Source organism: Hypanus sabinus, chromosome 4 (assembly GCF_030144855.1).
Source record: "Hypanus sabinus isolate sHypSab1 chromosome 4, sHypSab1.hap1, whole genome shotgun sequence".
Taxonomy (NCBI): Eukaryota; Metazoa; Chordata; class Chondrichthyes; order Myliobatiformes; family Dasyatidae; genus Hypanus; species Hypanus sabinus.
In genome coordinates, this window is record NC_082709.1 from 31,081,360 (window position 1) to 31,104,503 (window position 23,144).

Sequence of the window (23,144 nt, forward strand, 5' to 3'; positions counted from 1 at the left end):
ATTTATTTAGATTTAATTTTTTACCCTTAATTGATCAGATTAAAGATTTGTTTACTAAGTGGTCACCTTTATCTTTATCCCTAATAGGTAGGATTAATGCTATTAAGATGGTTATTTTACCTAAGTTTTTATATATTTTTCAAGCGATACCAATTTTTATCCTGAAATCTTTTTTTTACTAATGTTGACTCTAAAATTTCTTCATATATATGGCAGAATAAAAATCCCAGGTTAGGTAAAACATATTTACAGAAGACAAAAAAGGAAGGCGGGTTAGCTTTACCTAATTTCAGATTTTACTATTGGACAGTTAATATTAGATATTTGTTATGTTGGTTGAAAGATGGGGGTGGATCTTTTGGCCCTTGTTGGGTGAGTTTAGAAACTAAATCGGTATCAGCTTATGCTCTGGGTTCTATTTTAGGGACTTCTCTCCCTTTTGCTCTTTCTAAATTGTCGAAACGAATTGACAACCCGATAGTTAAACATACTTTGCGTATATGGTTTCAATTTCGGAGATTTTTTGGGTTGACTCAATTCGATTTAAATAGTCCTATTGTATCTAATTGTTTTTTTCACCCTTCCATTATAGATCAAGCTTATTCGGCTTGGAAAACTAAGGGATTACTAAGATTTTCTGATTTATTTTTAGGTAATTGTTTCATGTCTTTTGAGCAATTATCCAACAAATATAACTTGCCTAGATTTCATTTTTTTAGATATTTACAGATTAGACATTTTTAAAGTTCTGTACTCTCTACGTTTCCAAATTTTGTGCCTTCAGATATTTTGGAGAGTTTATTTGAATTAGACCCTTTTCAAAAAGGGCTTATTTCAAAACTTTATAATATAATTATGAAGATACGTTCAGAGCCTCTTTATAAGACTAAAAAGGATTGGGAAAGAGAGCTTAGTCTTAGTATTTCTAGTGAGAATTGGGATAGAATTCTTCAATTAGTTAATACATCATCGTTATGTGCCAAACATTCACTAATACAATTTAAGGTCGTACATAGGGCCCATATGTCCAAGGATAAATTAGCTCATTTTTACTCTCATATTAGTCCTATTTGTGATAGATGTCATTCTGAAATTGAATCTTTAACTCATATGTTTTGGTCTTGTTCATTTTTGGAGAAATATTGGAAAGATATTTTTGATATTATTTCTGCGGTTTTGAATATCGATTTACAACCTCATCCTATTACCGCAATTTTTGGTTTACCAATCTTAGACTCACTGCATTTATCTTCTTCTGCCCGTTGAATGATTGCATTTCTAACTCTGATGGCTATAAGATCTATATTGTTGAATTGGAAAGAAATTAATCCTCCCACTTTATTTAATTGGTTCTCTCAAACTATGTTATGTTTAAATTTAGAAAAAAATTAGAAGTGGTACTTTTGAGACTTCTATTAAATATGAAAAGTTATGGAGACCATTTATTCAACATTTTCATTTGATGTAATATGACCCTGTGCCAAGTTCATTTGATTTCCCATCTTTTAGCTTATGGATTTTGAGAGGACCGGAAGTGACGGTATTGATGAATACTTATTTTTGTGAGATATTATTAACAGCCCCCTTTTTTTTCTCTTTTTTGCTTCTTTTTTCTTCTATATTAGTTATTAGATTAGATTAGCTAGTTTGGCATTATATTTTTTTTCTTTTTTCTGTTTTCTTTATATCATATATTATGAAATATTTAGACTTACTATGTTTATACATATATTTTATGGCTTATGTTTTGGTAAACTCATTTATATTGTAACTATTATGTATGTTTTTTTTCATATGTAATGGAATTTATATGTTGGTAATTTCTTTATCAATATATCATTTGTATTCTGTCCATATTACTAATATTAATAAAAAGATTTAGAAAGAAAGTTAATTATTAATATCTCCTGTTTGAACAATCAATATATTTACGATGGGGAATATTATTAAAACTAGGAGTAAGATAATAGAATAATTTGCAAAGAATAGGTTTATAGGGAAAATTATTTGTTCTCAAATGGTACAGAGATGGTTTCATTTTGACTCGGACATTTCACAAACAATCGATTGATACTTCTCATAAATGCAAGTTTCCCCAAAGTTCCAAAAAATAGAAACACCAACATTTTGCTTTATGCACTGCATATCTCAATAGCCTTTATTTTCAAGGCAAACAGTATTGCAACATGTTAAGTAAAGCTTAAAATTATGTTTTTTTTCTTCTAAAATTATTTACTTTCTGTACATTATTGCATTGAAGTGCTACAAATTAATGCAGCAGCTTTACAGCTAAACATAACAATGGAAGAATTAAGAGATCAGAAGAAATTTTCTGAGTGTGTAAAATAAACAATCTAATTTTTTTTTTAAAAAACTTCTGCTAGAGAATCATCATGATTTGTGCAATACATTGAGCTGGTACTTTAAACACATCTTTCACATTATTTAGCAGCAAAAGTGACAAAAATGCTACCAAACAAATTAAAACAAATTTATCACAGACCAAAAATGAAAACATATTCATTTGAATTATATCTCATGAGGCTGTGCTATCTGCAAGATACGAATTTACTGAGATGGTAAATGTAAACAAGAAGTGAAGAAAAGCTAAAAAATAAAAGTTTGCAGAATGTTTTGTATAGATCTGCAAGCAACTACACTGCAACTAAACATAAATTATTATTAAGAGTTTTAAATCAGACCTGAAACAATTCTATCACTATATAAATTACAACAGTGTTGTGTTCACGTCTGTAACAGCATTTCACAATCCCTGACATCACAATGTTGTTTTAAACTACGGATGCAGTTCATAAGGAATTCACAATTTAACACATAATGCATTACATTATGTACCAGATGTTCAGTTATATCAATAATAGTTTTTACATCTCTATTTATTAGGAAGACTCTTGATGTTAAGTCTGCAGCAATAGAAATCAATTATTTATTTTTTGTAGATGGATTCCATCTGCAGACAGACTCAAACCAAATAAAAATAGTTATAGATTGTAAGGGTCAACTCCGTAAAAGTCCCCTTGGAACTCACAAGCCAGTGTTGGTAAATTTATTAAAAATCACATCACACTGGCACTGAGATTGCAACTGTTCACTGAGATCCTGTGACCTGGGTGTCAGTCTGTATGCTCCACAGCATGGACAAATACAAGGAAGAAAGAAAAGTTGTTTGTTTTCCCATCTCTGCTGGCCTCTTGTTGTCCCATGATTACAAAGAATCAATAAGGTGCAAAGAGAATTGACCCAGGTGATGCACGGATGGGCCCAGGAGCTGGCCTCAAAAGGGCAGGTGTTAATGCGGTCGTCTGGAATAACGAGGTAGCAGGACGGGGGTGGAGAGAAAGTGGAGTGGTCATAGCTGCAGCTGCAAAAGGATTTGAAAGGAAACCAGGCGCCAGTGGTTTTATTAAATCCTTTTGAAATGCTATCTTAGCCTGAAATAAGAAAGACAAAAGAAAATATTTTATTAAGTATTGGTCACTCATGACAGAATACAATTGCAAGCTGTTTCTTATGCTATAAACATTTTATCAGTGCATGTCATTTCTCCAACAGACGCAGATAATCATATCGCCTAATGATGCAGAATGAAGCCATTTTGTCTGTTGGGTCCACACTGGATTCCTGAAGAGAAATCCCATTAATATTATCCACCTTCTCCTTACTTCTCTGTACCTCTTCAACTTATTCTTTCTCATATATACCTGGCAAATCCCCTTTGACTTTCCCTACTGTTAATCTGCACTAACGGTAACTTAACAGGTTTAACCTGTTAAACTACCAGTATGCTTTTGGAATGTCAAATGAAACCAAAGCATGCAGGAGAAACCCATGTGGTCACAGAGAGCATTTACTTAAGAACCACACAAACAAACCTGGGCCCCTGGAGCTGTGAAGTACCGCACTACCTGTTGCACCACATTGCCATCTCTCACAACAATCAGAAACTTTAAGATCTAGATCACCAAATTATCAAACTCAGATGAAATGAACACCCAGGCTTTGAAAACACAATAGCAAAGGCTTTGATCATTATTTTCTGAGCATCCCTGACTAGTGTGGAGCCAGAGGACACACATCACATTATTGCTTCGAAGGAGAGGAATATACTCAGTAATTATAGTCATTTAGCTTAGCTTTAGATGAGGCAAACTGTAGATCCAGTTGTTGGAACCAATTCAGAGGGCACTGTCCTTTAGAAAAGCACATTAATCAAAGCACAATATGTCAGGGGAGGGTTTTGACATCATAATTTTTTAAGGTGAGTTGATGAAGGTGGAATCATTAATTTGGTCTACCTGGATTTTAATACTGAATTGATAAAATCATAAGAGAAAGACTGACCAGAAAAACAAAATCCCATGACACCCAAGGGAAAGTGCAGAACTGGCTTTGTAGGAAGAAGTGAAGGAATGGTCAAAAGGCCCTTCAGTGAATTGAAGGTCGCGAATAGAGCAATATATTACAACGTCCCATTTTGGGGTGGATTGTGGGGAAGCTGTAGCTATAGGAAACACCAGCAGACTGAATGGGTCAGCAGAGAAATGCAAAATGGAGATTCGTTCGATAATACAGATGGGCTGGGCAAACAGATCAAAGGATTGCACAATAAATAGTGGAAAATTGAGAAGTGTAGAGGAATGGATGGAACTTTGCAATGCATTTTTACAATTCCCTGAATGTGGCAGGAAAGGTCAAGAGATGCATACGGAATTCTAAATGAACCAAGGCACTGAAGGGAATAGCAGGGAGGCTAACTCTGTTGTTGTATAAAACCCAGCTATTTCACAGATGGTTGGATCACATTACAGAAAGTATATGACAACACCAGGGAGGTCGCAGAGGAGATTTATGAGGACGTCATAACACTTTGAAAATTTTAGCTATTGTCACAATTGGCACATATCCCTGTATTCGTGACAAGTGTTACACCTGCCCTACTCCTCCTCCCTCACACCCTTTCAAGGCCCCAATAGTCCTTCCAGGTAAAATGACACTTCACCTGTGAGTCCGTTGGGGTTACCTATTGTACCGGATGCTCCTAGAGCAGCCTCCTCTACACTGGTGAGACCTGATGCAGACTGGGTGACTGCTTTGTGAAGCACCTCCACTCTATCAGCCATAAAAGGCAGAATGTCCTGGTGGCTACTATTTCAAATCAACTTCCCATACTCATATTGACATGTGTGTCCTTGGCCGCCTCTACTGTCATGAAGAGGTCAAACTCAAGTTGAAGGAGCAAAACCTCCTATTCTGTTCAGGTAGCCTCCAAACTGATGGAATGAACATTGATTTCTCCAATTTACGGTAATTTCATCCCCCCTCCCCTTCCTCTTCTCCTCATCTGCCCATCACTATCTGATGCCTTTCCTCCTTCCCTTCCTCCGATGGTTCACGCTTTTCTATCAGATTTCTTCTTCTTCAGCCATTTACCTCTTCTACCTATCACCTCGCAGCTTCTCACTTTATCCCCTTTCCCTGACTCACCTATCACCTGCCAGCTTGTACTCCTCCCGTCCCCCACTTTCTTATTCTGGCTTCTCTTCCTTTCCAGTCCTGATGAAGGGACTCGGCCCAAAATGTTGACTGTTTATTCGCCTCCATAGATGCTCCCCAACTTGCTGAGTTCCTCCAGCATTTTGTGGGGGTTGCTCTAGTTTAGACAGATTTTACTTTGGAATGGAACAGAATGAGAATAAATACATTTAATGGAACAAAATTTTCAAGGCACCAGGCGGAATGGATAGAAATCCCCAAATTGTTTTGGCAGAAGAGTCAATAATCAGACTGTTTAAAATTTTCAGTGATCATCAGATTCAACAGAATGATGATCATGAAGGTTGTTTTTCACCAAGATAATGGTGGGAGTTTGGAAATTAATATTATAAGGTTATATTGGCAGAAACCTTGTAGTTAAAAGTACAGGAATATGCATTTTAAGTGTCATAAGGTATGGACTAGAAGGCTGTGTCTTCTTCAGCTGGCACAGAACAATGAACTGAAGAGCCTGATTGTCTTTGCCTAGAATTTCTACACTTTGATATGCAGATTTTGTATGTCAATAGATTGATAGATAGATAAAAAGATACTTTATTAATCCCAAAGGAAATTATAGTGTCACAGCAGCATTACAAGAGCACAGATATACAATTTACAAATATTATAACACAACAATCACAAGTAATGCTCTGTAGAAGCAGTTGGTTGATTTGATATGATGCAATGACATTAACTTGACTGATAAAGTGGATTTGATCACTGGTCAAAATATGAATGCTTATTGGTATGCTAAAAAAATGTATGCTGTTAGTATTAAAGCATCTGCAGGAAACTTCCACGTTATCACAAGCTCTGCGCAGATGGTCGGCAGCACTCAGAAGTAAGTAAGTTCCTGTTTAAAAACCAATCATCTCGAACGCAGAAAAATGCGGATCTGCGATCCTATAACCTGTGTAATGTCACTGTTTTCTGCAACATAATTATAGAGGGAATTTGTTCCATACTTTTGATCTTGGATCTTGGTGTTCAGTAATTCTATGCAGGTCTGATTTACATGTTAGCATTGTTGTGCAGGAGAGGCAGGTGTAGAAATATTATTCTCACAAAACAGGAAACAATGTTACATGCAAAGCAAAATACAGCAAGAATACTCATTTTCATTTACATTATATCCTGGTGATGATCATATGTTAATTTTGACCGTTTTCTGCACAGCAACAATATTAACATAGAACTTACTGCCAAAATAGTTGAGTTGCGTTGCAGTTTGCTGTAGGGGCTGTACTTAGGTTTCAATGGTTTCCCTGCAACTCTATCCTTATGCCTCCTGCTGGAAATGTGCTACAACACAGAATACAAATATTAAAATCATGGGGCACTGATTTGCATAATGCAAAAAGAACATTATTCTGTTAGCACCATGGTATACTTGGAAGAAAATAAAACCCAGAATACCGGACAAGCTCAGAGTAAGTCACTATTTTGGGTTGGCTTCCTGCATCGGGACTGCGTGGGAAGAGGAAAGGTTGCCAGCATATTGCCATATTTGGGCGTGGGTAGGGGGAGTCAGGTTTTAGGCTAGTGGGTGATAGTTGGAACCAGATGGGAAGAGGATGACGAACAGATGGATCCAGGTGGAGGGACAAGGTGGGGAGCCGAACAAATGGTGAACGAAACCTGGTGGACAAGTGAATGCCAAGGAGGAGATCACTGAGGATTACCTGAAGCTGGAAAATTCAATGTTCATACCACTGGACTGCAAGCATAGAATCAGATGCTCTTCCAATATGTGCTTAGCTACTCCATGGCAATGGAGAAGGCCAAGGACAAACAGGATGGTGTGGAAGTGGGATGCAAAGTAAAAGTGACATGCAGTTGGAAGCTCGAGATGCGTACAAGGTCACATTGTGAGCCGAAATGTGGTTTATCAGGTTGGGAGAGATGCAGATGAAGCTCTGCCTCACTTGGAAGGGCTGTTTAATTCTCTGGATGGATGAGGTTAGAGACAAAGAGATGGATGATACACCTCCTGCAATTGTAGGGGGACATGCCAGGGAAAGGACAGGGGTGCAGTGTGGACTTGTTGCAGGTTTGGATATTATTTATTGTTTACCTGTTTGAGTTGAATTTCTGAGTTGACGTGAACATCACAGATTTCACAATGGAAAGTCTTGTTTTGTAGTCCAGAACCTTTTGTACCATTTGGAAGTTTAGCTTTTGATCCTGGTCTGGGATATGATTTAATAGGACCAGCTCCAATCCGAGCTTCAACCATTGTTTTGTGCTTGGAGCCTGTTTATAACATAACACATTTAGTAACTCAGTGACTTGTTATAGCCTATCAATTATCTGTTATAGTCTATAAATTATCTGCTGATTCATCATGTATCCCACTTCCAGTTATGCAGTTTGGAAAAAGGGATTCATCATGGAGAGCGCAAAGGTGGAAGGGAAGATATCAGGCATGGTAGATGAGAAATGCATAGCTACTTAGCTCAATCTGCAGATGTTCTGATAATGTTCATGCGAGCAACAATATGTCCATATTTTTAAGAATTTACTATTTACACTTGTTTGATTACTTTGGTTCACAGCTTACAGCCACTGGAAGGCATAACCTGCTTCTGTACTAGGACTGAAAATGTGCTAGGTTTAGGAATACTTAGTCACGACTGGTAGCACTGGGTGTGCAAAACAGGAGTGACACCATGTTGTAAATGGTGTTTAAGTTAGTGAAAACAGATTGTGGAAGCTGAGACTGCAAATTTAATGCTGCTGACAGAAGATAATATCTCCTCAATATTTTAAAATGTAGAAAAGGAAGAGGAGATTATAAAGATAAACGCTGGGATGATATAAAAGGACAAATTAGTTCACAACACAAGATGGGAACAAGCCAAGAAAAAGCTGGTCTGCATGAGGTCTGACTGAGAGAAGGAACATTAGTTCAATCTGTTAAACTTCATGAGTCATATCATCTCATCTGCTGGAAGCTTTAAACTTCTAATCCCTTCACAGGCCAGTGCTGAGTTCCCGTGGAACTCAGAATCTACTGGTCTAGTTATAGTCGTGTGTTTATATTACCTGCGAACTGGACATTAGTGATTTTTTCTAGGTATCAGTACTGCTGAATGCCAAGAAGAACAGGCTCAGTTAGATAAAGGAAGGAGGTCCTTGCCTCAGTCTGTGACTCAAGGTCAGAGGGGTGGGGAGGACGGGGTAAGAGCAGAATCCTACGTGGAGTTTTAAGAAGCATGTATGTGATTTTCTGACTCCCGGGTCAAATTTTAAATTTTCTGTTTTCATCTGTTTTGTAAAATCTTTTGATGTTTTATTTTTATTCTTGCTCAACCAGTCCTTGACAGTCCTGGAAATGTTTGATTTCTGAATGCAAAATACCAGTAATTGACCTGCGCTTGTTCTTCATACTACTACTAGTGACATGGTATTGATACTTTCTACCTTTTGGTATCTGATCTATACGATCATCTCAGACATCACTGGAAACGCTTTAAATAGATCACCCTGCACACTGGGAGCAGCACAGTCGATAAAAACATCTCAGATTGAGAGCAACACACTGTCAAGAGATCCGAAGAACAATGGCTTATGATATAATGAAACTGAGTAACAATCAAAATGAACCAGATAGTAGGTTTACATAGCAAATTTACTTCAGATTTAAGAATCAGAATTTTAATCCGAGCGTTTTAGAAAAGGTTTGCTTCTTTTCCATTACATGAGCCAGTAATATTGAAATGTTCAGCCACATAGAAAAACAGTTTGCTTAAGTGGAAATTATGCATCACAACATGTGAAGCCTTCAGTTTGTCTCTCCTGCAGCACTTTGTGCATAACATACTCTCAAAATTTACATCAGCACATGTGATGGATGGTTATATGATTTCCAAAGTATGTGCATGAATCAGAATCAGATTTTAGATCACTGGTGTATGGCCAGTGATTTGAAGGTGTACAGGAGCAACATAGATCAACTTGCTGAGTGATGTTGCAGCAACAACCTTGCACTCAATGTCAGTGAGACCAAAGAACTGATTGTGGACCTCAGAAAGGGTAAGATGGGGGAACACACCAGTCCTCAGAGGTGGAAAGGGTGAGTAGTTTCAAGTTCCTGGGTGTCAACATCTCTGAGGATCTATCCGGGCCCAACCTATCGATGCAGTTTCAAAGAAGGCATGGCAGCGGATATATTTCATTAGGAGTTTGAGGGAATTTGGTATGTCACCCAAGACACTTATAATTTTTGTACAGAGCATTCTAACTGGCCGCATCACTATCTGGTATGGCGGTGGGGGGGGGGGGGGGGAGTGGTGGCTACGGCACAGGATGGAAATTAGCTGCAGCGAATTGTAAACTCAGTCAGCTCCAGCACAAGCAGTAGCTTCCCTAGTAACCAGTACATCTTCAAGGAGCAGTGCTTCAGAAAGATGGCATCCATCATTAAGGACCCCTCCCCCTCCCATCTCCTCATTGTTATCATCAGGAAGGAAGCACAGGAGCCTGAAGGCTCAGTGAATCAGGAACAGTTTCTTCCCCTCTGCCAGACGATTTCTGAATGGACATTGAACCCTTGAACACTACCTCACTACAGTAGGAAGTATACAGTGTGTGTGTGTGTATATATATATATATGTAAAGGGGATTTCTTCTTTTTCTTTGTTACTGTGTATGTAATTTAAATGGCTTCTTTGTTTTGTTAAAAGTAGGAATGCTTCTTTGTTGCGAGAGAGTGGGAAGCTTGTTTGGGTTAAAATTTACTGATAAAGAGAATTGTATTCCTTTGTAAACCAATTGGGATTAATGTTGTTCTTTCTTTTGAATCTGTAAGCTATTGTTGACAGGCTTTTGGGCAGATCGGCGTGAGGGGGTTGAGAGAGAGGGCACAATGCTGTAAGCGGGACGAGGATCGGACCCCAAGTGGGGGTCCGAGGCCAGGAGGTACTCCGAGGAGGGGGGATGAAGCTAGATGTGCTTGGTTGACCACTCGGAGGGTCCTAAGCTGCGAGTCGAGGAGTTTGGAGGGGATCGAATGGTGGCCAGAAGACTTCAGAAATTGAGCTCCAACAGTTGTGCACGAAGTGGTTTGGACTTTGATAAGTTTGGCGCCTTTTCTTTATTTTTTTCTATATATATATATATATATATATACTGTATCATTATTAATCACTTAGTTATAGTAACCTTTATAAATTGTACTCATTTAATCACATATGGTGTACTGTCTGTTTTTGGGCGAGGCGGGGACATCACACAGCATCCACACCAGCTGATTACCCAGTTTGGCGGGGCCGAAGGCTGCTCCCCCTAGATGCCCAGGGGGTTACATATACACACACACACACACACAGAGTATATGTACTACCGTAATTTATAGTTTCTATTATTATGTATTGTAATGTACTGCTGCTGCACAACAACAAATTTCACAACATATCAAATCACTGGCATACATCATGAAATTTGTTGTTGTGCAGCAGCAGTACATTACAATACATAATAATAGAAACTATAAATTACGGTAGTACATATACTCTGTGTGTGTGTGTGTGTGTATATGTAACCCCCTGGGCATCTAGGGGGAGCAGCCTTCGGCCCCGCCAAACTGGGTAATCAGCTGGTGTGGATGCTGTGTGATGTCCCCGCCTCGCCCAAAAACAGACAGTACACCATATGCGATTAAATGAGTACAATTTATAAAGGTTACTATAACTAAGTGATTAATAATGATACAGTATATATATATATATATATATAGAAAAAAATAAAGAAAAGGCGCCAAACTTATCAAAGTCCAAACCACTTCGTGCACAACTGTTGGAGCTCAATTTCTGAAGTCTTCTGGCCACCATTCGATCCCCTCCAAACTCCTCGACTCGCAGCTTAGGACCCTCCGAGTGGTCAACCAAGCACATCTAGCTTCATCCCCCCTCCTCGGAGTACCTCCTGGCCTCGGACCCCCACTTGGGGTCCGATCCTCGTCCCGCTTACAGCATTGTGTCCTCTCTCTCAACCCCCTCACGCCGATCTGCCCAAAAGCCTGTCAACAATAGCTTACAGATTCAAAAGAAAGAACAACATTAATCCCAATTGCAATATAGGATAATAAATCTATAAATTATAATAAGAAATACATATGTACATGTATATAAAATTAATTTAAACAAATAAAGCAAAAAGAGAGCGAGAAAAAGTGGCACCGTGTCCTCTTCTCATTGTTATGGTCAGGAAGGAGTCACGGGAGCCTGAAGGCCACACTCAGCGATTCAGGAACAGCTTCTTCCCCTCTGCCATCCGATTCCTAAATGGACATTGCATCCATGAACACTACCTCACTACTTTTTAAAGATTTATTTCTGTTTTTGCACTACATTTTAACTTAATTATTTAATATACATACTTACTGTCAATCTGATTTTTTTCTGTGTTGTCATGTATGGCATTGTACTGCTGCCATAGAGTTAACAAATTTCACGGCATATGCTGAAGATATTAAGCCTGATTCTGAAAAAAAAAGGTGAGGTAGTGTTCCTGGGTTCATTGTCCATTCAGAAGTCTGATGGCAGTGGGGAAGAAGCTGTTCCTAAAACACTGAACGTGTATATTTTGGCTCCTGTACTACCTCCTTAATGAGAAGACGGTATATCCTTGGTGATGAGGGTCCTTAATGACAGATGCCACCTTTTTGAAGCATTGCCTTTTTACGATCACTTTTTGATGCTTAGGCCATCATAGATTTGCCAGGCAAACTGAGCACCTAGTGCTATTGAGCCTTCAGCAGTGTGAAGGGATGGGGTACATCATGGCTATAAGGACTCTGGGACTCTGTCATGTTCTCAGACAGAGTCAGCCTTTAAAATCAAGACCGAAGTTTTCATCCAGTTGATTTCACCTTAAGAGTGAAGCAGAGGTGGATTAGGCTGCTTTAGTGGGGCAAACAGTATTTTTTTGTACGAGTTACAATGATAGCTGGGACAGAAACCACCTCTTTCTCTGCAGATGGGTTGTCAGAATTGAGCAAAATTCGTTTCCACTCCATTTGTAAAGTGAGCCTGTTGTGAGTTTTGGCTTTGTGCACTAGCTGTCATCAGTCTGAGAGAGGAAGGTCTTTCTCTACGGCTCGGAGGTACGAGCTGGCATGAGACTAAAGTATACAGTAGAAAATAACAAAGGAAGACTCTGAAGGGAGAGAACAAAAGGAAACAGGAAAGGAGAATTTTGAGCTACGATAGAGAAAAGATGCTTAGAAGTGAGGAGAGAGAGGAAATATATGTTCCTGAGATTCAAACTCTGGAATTTCTCTAATACATAGAGCCCCCTAAGCACAAACCACCTGCTATCACCAGAAGGCATGTCAGTGCTGATTTTCACTGGCAGACAAGGACGGGTTATTCTGAGTTTTTACTGCAGTGCCTGTGCCTGACTTGCAGGGAAGCTCAAGGGAAGAACAGAAATCTTCTTTCCTTTGAACAAGAATTTTCATGGGAGATCTCTGGACTCGTTTCATCAAGTATCTTGTGAAAAGAATTATTTATGCTGTCAAACCTCCTTCATATTCTGTTTCTTCTGAGGCAGCCTCCTCGAGGAAGACTTGCTACCACAGGCTCTTCCAAGTAGTCATGGAGGTGACGAACAGGACAGGTGGCTGGGCAGTTTGCAAGCTGCTGTTCTTCTTCTGCTTCTGACAGGGATTCTGATGCATGGCCTCAGTAGAATTGTAAATGCCTCTTCTCTACTTCAGGGCAGAGCACAAAGGATCCTAGGAGTCACTGGGAATGTTGCTTCTTTTTTCAGGAAGCTTTGAGCACATCCTCTAAATCCTTAAAAGAATTTATGGAGGCAGTATAGGTGGTACCTTCCCATTGCATTGACTTGTCTACTAAGGAAGTCCAGGCATCAGATGCAAAACTAAGGGCAGGAATCACTGTTGCCCAGCCCAGCAGATACCCTGTTTTGTACCAGGTCTGCAGTTTTGCTTTTCAGATACCTTTTTTTCCCTCAGTTGACTCAAGGCTGTGCTGCCACACTGAGGATGGCAGTGAGTTTCATCCCCAATGTCTGCCTTTGCCAAGATCCTGGAAGTGGTCCACATTTTATACCATTAGATTATAAGACCATAAGTTATAGGAGTAGAATTAGGCCATTTGGCCCATTGAGTCTGCTTTGCCATTTCATCATGGCAGATCCAATTTTCCTCTCACTCCCAATCTCCTGCTGTATCCCTTCATGCCCTGACCAATCAAGAATCTATCAACATAAAGAGTTCCACAGATTCACTACTCACTGGATAAAGAAATTTCTCCTCATCTCCATTCTAAAATTTTGAGGTTGTGCCCTCTGGTCTTAGACTCTTCCACATCCACTCTATCAAGGCCTTTCACCATTCAATATGCTTCAATGAGGTCACCCCTCGTTCTTCTGAATTCCAGTGAATATAGAGCCAAAGCCATCAAAAGCTCTTCATATGACAAGCCATTCAGTCCTGGAATCATTTTTGTGAACTTCATTTGAACCCTCTCCAGTTTCAGCACATCCTTTCTAAGATAAGGGGTCCAAAACTGCTCACAATACTCCAAGTGAAGCCTCACTAATGCTTTGTAAAGTCTCAACATTATATCCTTGCTTTTATATTCTAATTCTCTTGAAATGAATGCTAACATTGCATTTGCCTTCCTCACCACAGGCTGCAAATCAACTTTTAGGGAATCCTGCTCAAGAACTCCCAAGTCTCTTTGCACCTCATTTTTTGTATTTTCTCTCCATTTATAAAATAGTCAGCCCTTTCATTTCTTCTATCAAAGTGCATGACTATACACTTCCCAGAACTGTATTCCATCTGCCATTTCTTTGCCCATTCTTCTAATCTAAGTCCCTCTGTAGCCTCTCTACTTTCTCAAAACTACCTGCCCCTTCACCTATCTTTGTATTGTCTGCAAACTTTGCAACAAAGCCATCAATTCTATCTTCCATATCATTGACATAAAATGTAAAAAGAATCGGTCCCAGCACAGATACCTTTGGGACACCGTTAGTCAACAGCAGCCAGCCAGAAAAGGTTCCTTTTATTCCCACTCCTTGCCTCCTGCCAATCAGCCACTGCTTTATCCAGGCTAGAATCTTTCCTGTAATACCATGGGCTCATAGCTTTTAAGCAGCCTTAAGTGTGACATCTTGTCAAAGGCATTCTGAAAATCCAAGTACACACTATTAATTGATTTGCCTTTGGCTATGCTGTTTTTTATTTCTTCAAAGAATTCCAACAGATTTATCTGGCAAGACTTATCCTTGAGGAAACCATGCTAATTATGGCCTATTTTATCAAGTGCCTAAGATCTCAACCTTAATAATTGACTCCAACATCTTCCCAACCATTGCAATCAGACTTACTGGCCTACGGTTTCCCTTCTTCTGCTTCTCTCCCTTCTTGAAAAGTGAAGTGTAATTTGCAACTTTCCAGTCTTCGGGAACCATTCCAGAATCTAGTGATTCTTGAAATATCTTTATGAATGTCTCCACAATCTCTTCAGCCACCTCTTTCAGAACTCTTGTGTGAATACCATCTGGTCCAGGAGACCTTCAGACCTTTCAGTTTCCCAAGAGCTTCTCTCTACTAATAGTAACTTCACACACTTCATGCCCCCTGACACCTGGAACTTCCACCATACTGCTAGTGTCTTCCACAGTGAAGACCGATGCAAAGTACTTACTCTGTTCGTCCACTATTTTGTTGTGTCCTGTTACTATCTCTCCAGCATCATTTTCCAGTGGTCCAATATCCACTTTCACCTCTCTTTTACCGTTATGTATTTGAAGAAACTTTTGGTATCCTTTTTAATATTATTCATCAGCTTACTTTTATATTCAACCTGTACCTTCTTAGTTGCCTTCTGTTGGTTTTTAAAAGCAGCGGGAGTATTTAAAGAGAACAGTTTGTGGAAGTAGGTCATTTTCTTTGGCAGTTTAACGGGGGCATGACTGCGCAAGCGTGTGTAAGTCGGACCATGAGGCAGCGGGAGTATTTAAAGAGAACTGGGCAACATTGTAGTGGACGACGGAGTAGAGGGAGACAGAGTAGGAAGGCTTTGTCTCGAGAGGCTTCGGCGAGCAGAGGCTGAGGACGAGCTTCACTCCAAGTGAGGTAAGGCTGGGTAAATTCCTTTCAAAGGAGAAAGTTTCAAAAGTTGAGGCAAGTATTAGGTAGGTCATGGCAGCTGAGATCGGCCCTGTGGTTTGTTCATCCTGCAGCATGTGGGAAATCAGGGATACTTCCAGTGTCCCTGACAACTATGTGTGCAGGAAGTGTGTCCAGCTGCAGTTTCTGGCAGACCGCACTGAGTGTCTGGAGCTGCGACTGGATTCATACTGGAGCATCCGTGATGCTGAGAAAGTCGTGAATAGCACGTTTAGTGAGTTGGCCACACCGCAGGTAAAGGCTACACAGGCAGGAAGGGAAGGGGTGGCCACTAGACAGCGTAGCAGTAGGCAGGTAGTGCAGGAGTCCCCTGAGGTCATCTCCCTCCTAAACAGATATACTGTTTTGGATACTGTTGGGGGAGATGTCTCTTCAGGGGAAGGCAGCAGCAGCCGAGTTCATTGCACCATGGGTGGCTCTGCGGCACAGGAGGGAAGGAAAGGGAGTGGGGAGAGCTATAGTGATAGGGGATTCGATTGTAAGGGGAATAGATAGGCGTTTCTGCGGCCGCAAATGAAGCTCCCTGGTGCAAGGGTCAAGGGTGTCTCTGAGCGGCTGCAGGACATTCTGGAATGGGAGGGTGAACAGCCAGTGGTCGTGGTGCACATAGGTACCAATGATTTAGGTAAAAAACGGGATGATGTCCTACAAGGTGAATTTAGGGAGTTACGAGATAAACTAAAAAGTAGGACCACAAATGTAATAATCTCTGGATTACTACCAGTGCCACGTGCAAGTCAGAGTAGAAATAGGAGGATATTTCAGATGAATACATGGCTTGAAAAATGGTGCAAGGGGAGGGATTCAAATTTCTGGGGCATTGGAACCAGTTCTGGGGGAGGTGGGACCGGTATAAACAGGACGGTCTGCACCTGGGCTGGACTGGAACCAATGTCCTAGGGGGAGCGTTTGCTACTGCTGTTCAGGAGGCTTTAAACTAATGTGGCAGGGGGATGGGAACAAGTGCAGGGAGACAGAGGGATGTAAAATGAGGGTAGAAGCAAAAAGTAGTATTTAGATGGCCAACAAATGGTATAAAGTATTTATGTATAAGAGTCGATAATGATATAAAGAATTTATATAATCTAAATTATTTGCCATTATTAAAAAAAATAAAAGAAGATCTTGATAAATGGATGATGTTACCAATAACATTAATAGGTAGAGTTAATGCTGTAAAAATGAATATATTCCCTAGATTTCAATATTTATTCCAAACATTACTAATACAACAGCCTCAGAAGTTTTTTCAAGAATTGAATAAATGTGTGAGGAAGTTTCTTTGGAAAGGAAAGATGTCAAGAATATTGTTGGAAAAATTGACATGTAAATTTGATTTAGGAGGGTTACAACTTCCAAATTTTAAGAATTATTACAAAGCAAATCAACTTAGATTTATTGCATCTTTTTTTGATGAAGAAAAACCTGGCATGGATTAGAACAGAACTAGATAAGATAGGAGAAAATATACCAGAAGATTTTATATATAAATGGGAATCCAAATGGATATGGGAAAAGAAAGAATCTCTTATATTAAGACATTTGATTGATTTATGGAATAAGGTAAATATGGATGATGAAATAAAGAAATCCTTATTAGCAAAAAGAACCTTAATTCAAAATAGGCTTATTCCTTTCACAATGGATAATCAACTTTTACATAACTGGTTTCAAAAAGGGATCAGATATATAGGTGACTGTTTTGAAGGAGGTATATTGATGTCGTTTGATCAATTAAAAATAAATATAAAATATCAAATAACACTCTTTTCTGTTATTTTCAATTAAAGGGCTATTTACGAGATAAACTGGGTCAAACAATGTTAATGCCACAACCTAATGAAATAGAAATCTTAATTCAAAAAGGTAAAATTAAAAAATTTACATCTTGTATGTATAATTTGATTCAAAAACAGACAATTAAACCAGGAATTCATAAATCAAGACAAAAATGGCAAACTGATTTGAGTATTAAAATTGATGAAAAAAATTGGTCAAGACTATCTCTTGACAGTATGATAAATACAATAAATGTCCGACTTAGATTAGTACAATTTTTTACATCAATTATACATTACACCACAAAAAATAGATTAAATCCAAATTTATCTGACCAATGTTTTCGATATTATCAAGAAATTGGTACCTTCTTACATTCTACATGGTCTTGTTCTAAAGTTCAACCTTTTTGGATAAATTTAAGACTTTTACTGGAACAAATTATTGGAATACAACTCCCACATAGCCCAATATTATTTTTATTAGGTGATATTGAAGGGATGATACTAAAACCTAAATTGAACAAATATCAGAAAAAATTTATAAAAAATTGCATTGGCAGTAGCCAAAAAAGCTTTTGCAGTTACTTGGAAGTCAGATTCATATTTAACTATGGACCGTTGGAATAATGAAATATATAGCTGCATTCCACTTGAAAAGAATTACTTATAATTTCAGAAATGAATATGATATATTTTTGAAAATTTGGCACCCTATCTACAAAAGATAGGATTAAATATATAGGTCCTTTGAAGATAAAATTATAAGTTATTTGGGGAAAATAAAAACTGAAGTTATTTTGAACTCCATGGAGCATGTGGCGATCCTCCGATATCCAGGCAATCCTTCTTTCTTTCTTCTTTTTTTTTCAGATAGGGATCTAAGGGGGGGGGAAGGGCCAATATTAATTTTTCACTATTCTAATATTCTATTCATTTTATGTAATTCTCTTAAAATTTAATAAATAAATAAAATTTTAAAAAAGAAGCAAAAAGTAGTAAGGTGAAAAGTGGCAGGCAGGCAAATCCAGGGCAAAAAGCAAAAAGGGCCACTTTTCAACATAATTGTATAAGGGCTATGAGTGTTGTAAAAACAAGCCTGGAGGCTTTGTGTGTCAATGCGAGGAGCATTCGTAACAAGGTGGATGAATTGAATGTGCAGATAGTTATTAATGAATATGATATAGCTGGGATCACAGAGACATGGCTTCAGCGTGACCAAGGATGGGAGCTCAACATCCAGGGATATTCAATATTCAGGAGGGATAGGCAGGAAAGAAAAGGAGGTGGGGTAGCATTGCTGGTTAGAGAGGAGACTAATGCAATAGAAAGGAAGGACATTAGCCTGGAGGATGTGGAATCGATATGGGTAGCGCTGCATAACACTAAGGGGCAGAAAACACTGGTGGGAGTTGTGTACAGGCCACCTAACAGTAGTAGTGAGGTTGGGGATGGCATTAAACAGGAAATTAGCAATGCGTGCAATAAAGGAACAGTAGTTATTATGGGTGACTTCAATCTACATATAGATTGGGTGAACCAAATTGGTAAGGGTGCTGAGGAAGGGGATTTCTTGGAATGTATGCAGGATGGTTTTGCTGAACCAACATGTCGAGGAACCAGCTAGAGAGCAGGCCATTCTAGATTGGATATTGAGCAATGAGGAAGGGTGAAATCATCGGACAAAGTCAGCATGGATTTGTGAAAGGAAAATCATGTCTGACGAATCTTAGAGAATTTTTTGAAGATGTAACTAGTAGAGTGGATAGGGGAGAGCCAGTGGATGTGGTATATTTAGATTTTAAAAGGGCTTTTGACAAGGTCCCATACAGGAGGTTAGTGTACAAACTTACAGCACGTGGTATTGGGGGTATGGTATTGATGTGGATAGAGAATTGGTTGGCAGATAGGAAGCAAAGAGTGGGAGTAAACGGGACCTTTTCAGAATGGCAGGCAGTGACTAGTGGGGTACCGCAAGGCTCAGTGCTGGGACCCCAGTTGTTTACAATATATATTAATGATTTAGACGAGGGAATTAAATGCAGCATTTCCAAGTTTGCGGATGATACGAAGCTGGGCGACGGTGTTAGCTGTGAGGAGGATGCTAAGAGGATGCAGGGTGACTTGGATAGGTTAGGTGAGTGGGCAAGTTCATGGCAGATGCAATTTAATGTGGATAAATGTGAGGTTATCCACTTTGGTTGCAAGAATAGGAAAACAGATTATTATCTGAATGGTGGCCGATTAGGAAAAGGGGAGGTACAACGAGACCTGGATGTCATTGTACACCAGTCATTGAAGGTGGGCATGCAGATACAGCAGGCAGTGTAATAGGCAAATGGTATGTTGGCATTCATAGCAAAAGGATTTGAGTACAGGAGCAGGGAGGTTCTACTGCAGTTGTACAAGGCCTTGGTGAGACCACACCTGGAGTATTGTGTGCAGTTTTGGTCCCCTAATCTGAGGAAAGACATTCTTGCCATAGAGGGAGTACAAAGGTTTCACCAGATTGATTCCTGGGATGGCAGAACTTTCATATGAAGAAAGACTGGATCAACTAGGCTTATACTCACTGGAATTTAGAAGATTGAGGGGGGATCTTATTGAAACGTATAAAATTCTAAAGGGATTGGACAGGCTAGATGCAGGAGCATTGTTTCCGATGTTGGGGAAATCCAGAACGAGGGGTCACAGTTTAAGGATAAAGGGGAAGCCTTTTAGGACCAAGATGAGGAAAAACTTCTTCACACAGAGAGTGGTGAATCTGTGGAATTCTCTGCCACAGGAAACAGTTGAGGCTGGTTCATTGGCTATATTTAAGAGGAAGTTAGATATGGCCCTTGTGGCTAAAGGGATCAGGGGGTATGGAGAGAAAGCAGGTACAGGGTTCTGAGTTGGATGATCAGCCATGATCATACTGAATGGCGGTGCAGGCTCAAAGGGCAGAATGGCCTACTCCTGCACCTATTTTCTATGTTTCTAAAAGCTTTCCGATCCTCCAACTTCCCACCAATTTTTTGCTTTATCATATGCCCTTTCTTTGGCTTTTATATTGGTTTTGACTTCTCTTGTTAAACACGGTTGTGGCGTCTTTCCTTTACAATACTTGTTCTTCTTTGGGATGTATATATCCTGTGCCTTCTGAACTGCTTCCAGAAATTCCAGCCATTACCGCTCTGATGTCATCCCTGCCTGTCTTCTTTTCCAATCTATTCTGGCCAACTCCTCTCTCACGCCTCCACAATTCCCTTTACTCCACTAGTACTGATACATCTGACTTGAGCTTCTCATTCTCAAATTTTAGAGTAAATTTGATCATATTATGATCACTTTCTCCCAAGGGTTCTTTTACCTTAAGCTCTGTAATCAATTCCAGTTCATTTCACAGTACCCAATCCAGAATAGCTGATACTCCGGACGGCTCTAAAAAGCTATCTCGTAGGCACTCTAGAAATCCCCCCCTCCTGTAATCCAGCGCCAATCTGATTTTCCCAAGTTACCTGTATATTGAAATCCCCATTACTATAGTAACATTACCCTCTTGGCATGCATTTTCCAGAGTTTCACAATAAACCTTCGTTATGCAAGAGCAAGGTGGTGTAGCAGCAAGCTGCAAGAGGACTTTGCTCTTGTGGATATTGACTGCATGGCCCATCCTTTCTGTGAACAATTCAACACTGCCTTCGAGTTCAGCTCCTGAGCCTTTAATGCTAGAGTGTAAATTGAAAACTGACGTTTGGGTGACAAAATGCTTTTGCTGAAGGTTGACTAATTTCCCCATTGTTCGGAAGATTATTTCTGGTTTAATGGGAAGCCCATCAGAAATAAAATGCGACAATGAGCTGAGAAAGATAGAGGAAAATGTTGTTACAATGACACAGCCTTGTCTGACACTGGTCTATACTACTTTGTTCAAACATAATCTGTAGGTTAGTATCATGGGTTGCATGCTGTTGCAGAGTAAACGCAAGGCGTACTTTGTTTTGTAATAACTTTAAACAATCCATAAGTCGGTCTAGAAGTAACCTACCTTCATTTAGAGTTCATATTGTCAATGAACTTTAAATACAGATATAATGATTCTAGGATAGTCAGGGCATGAAGCGATACGGGAAGAAGGCAGGAGATTGGGGCTGAATCAGCCATGATGAAATGGCAGAGTACACTTGATGGGCCAGATGGCCTGATTATGCTCCTATGGTCTTATGGATTGTCTTGTGAAGGTTTTATGCTATTAAAGAAGAAATTCAAGTGAATGCATACAGATATCTTCAAAATTGCCATCCATATTGATATCCTCCCTTGAAAGTCTGCCAACACACACTTCTGTAGTTGCTGAGTACTGGCATTAATTGGAAAATATTTTATCACTTACCTTGGGTGGAACTGTTACTTAATTTGGATCTGTGCCTAAGAAACTATACATAGTCCACCTATAAGTGACTGGTGCCATCTAATTAATATTTTCAGTTAATGTTATTTCAGGAATAATGACAGAGCAAGTACATTGCAAAACAGAAAGTTTAGCATACTTTGCAGCTAAATCAGTTACTATAGAAGTACCAACCTGTATTGTGTGCTTCTAGCTGTGATAGTGAATTTACGGCTACTTTGCATAGTGAACAATAGAGAAGTTTTTTTGCTTTTTCTTCCTCTGACTCAGTGGCAGTGGTTGCAGTGCTGTCTACACTTACTGCTGCCAGGGATATCATTGTTTTTGTTGCGTGTACATTCATATTCGTAGTTTCCCCAATAATGGAAGTGGATTTAGGCTGTTCAGCATCGACACTCCTGTGTATCAGCAGATTATTCACAGTTACACTGTTGAATGCCAGTCTGACTGCATCTGTGAGTAAAAGAAAAGTAGTTCGCTCAATCTGAAAGATAATTGTTGTTACATTGCATAGTAAATTCTTAATTGCAAACACAAAGGCAACTGAAATTTTAATTTCACAACTGATAGTAAAAATAGTGATTCGTTATTTGGAGCGGCGTGGTGGCATAGCCATTAGTGTAACGTTATTACAGCACCAATGACCGGGTTCAATTCTGCCATTGTCTTAAGGGTTTTGTATATTCTCCACATGACCGCGTGTTTCCTCCGGGTGCTCTGGTTCCTCCCCACCCCCCAATATTCCAAAGATATATGGGTTAGTGCTTTAATTAGTCACATGGGTGTAACTGGGGAGCCACAGGACCATTGGGCTGGCAGGGCCTGTTACCATGCTGTCTCTCCAAGTCAGCTATAAGTAAATTTTGCACATGCGTAACCAAAGAATATGATTACTTTCAATATATATTTTCTTGGAACAGTAAATAATTAAATTGTTATTGACATTTTTTTGCATTATGCAATTTGAACAGTTTCATTATTCATGTGATTCTAACTGTCCAACATTCTGCAACCTGTGCGATAGAGAAGGAATTATGCACATTTAAACACTAAGATGCTTCCATAAAGTTTTTAAGCTTACTATTAAATATTGTTTTGGTAAGCAAATACAGCTGCTATTCTCAATTCAATCAATGAGATATGAGGCTGTAAATGTATTGAACTCTATAATTGCTGCAAGCAGGGTGCCCAGACAGAGAGGCCCTGGATCAGTCTGCAGGAAGCACTGGCAGAAAGCTGTCAAAAT

At 39.3% G+C, this 23,144-nt stretch overlaps 1 protein-coding gene across 6 annotated transcripts in view; it reads right to left on the reverse strand.

The window, feature by feature from the left end:
- Window positions 1-2,146: 2,146 nt before the first annotated feature.
- The window catches only part of znf385b (zinc finger protein 385B), a 400,240-nt gene continuing 379,242 nt past the window's right edge, over window positions 2,147-23,144 (reverse strand). For 5 of the 6 annotated variants that reach the window (XM_059966779.1, XM_059966780.1, XM_059966782.1 and 2 more), the window contains 4 exons: window positions 22,073-22,351; window positions 7,631-7,809; window positions 6,757-6,858; window positions 2,147-3,452 (listed from right to left, as the gene is read on the reverse strand). In XM_059966779.1, coding sequence (XP_059822762.1) covers window positions 3,237-3,452; window positions 6,757-6,858; window positions 7,631-7,809; window positions 22,073-22,351 — 776 coding nt within the window. In that variant the 3' untranslated portion in view covers window positions 2,147-3,236. The remainder of the gene's footprint in view (window positions 3,453-6,756; window positions 6,859-7,630; window positions 7,810-22,072; window positions 22,352-23,144) is intronic. The other variant, XM_059966783.1, reaches the window with a different exon arrangement.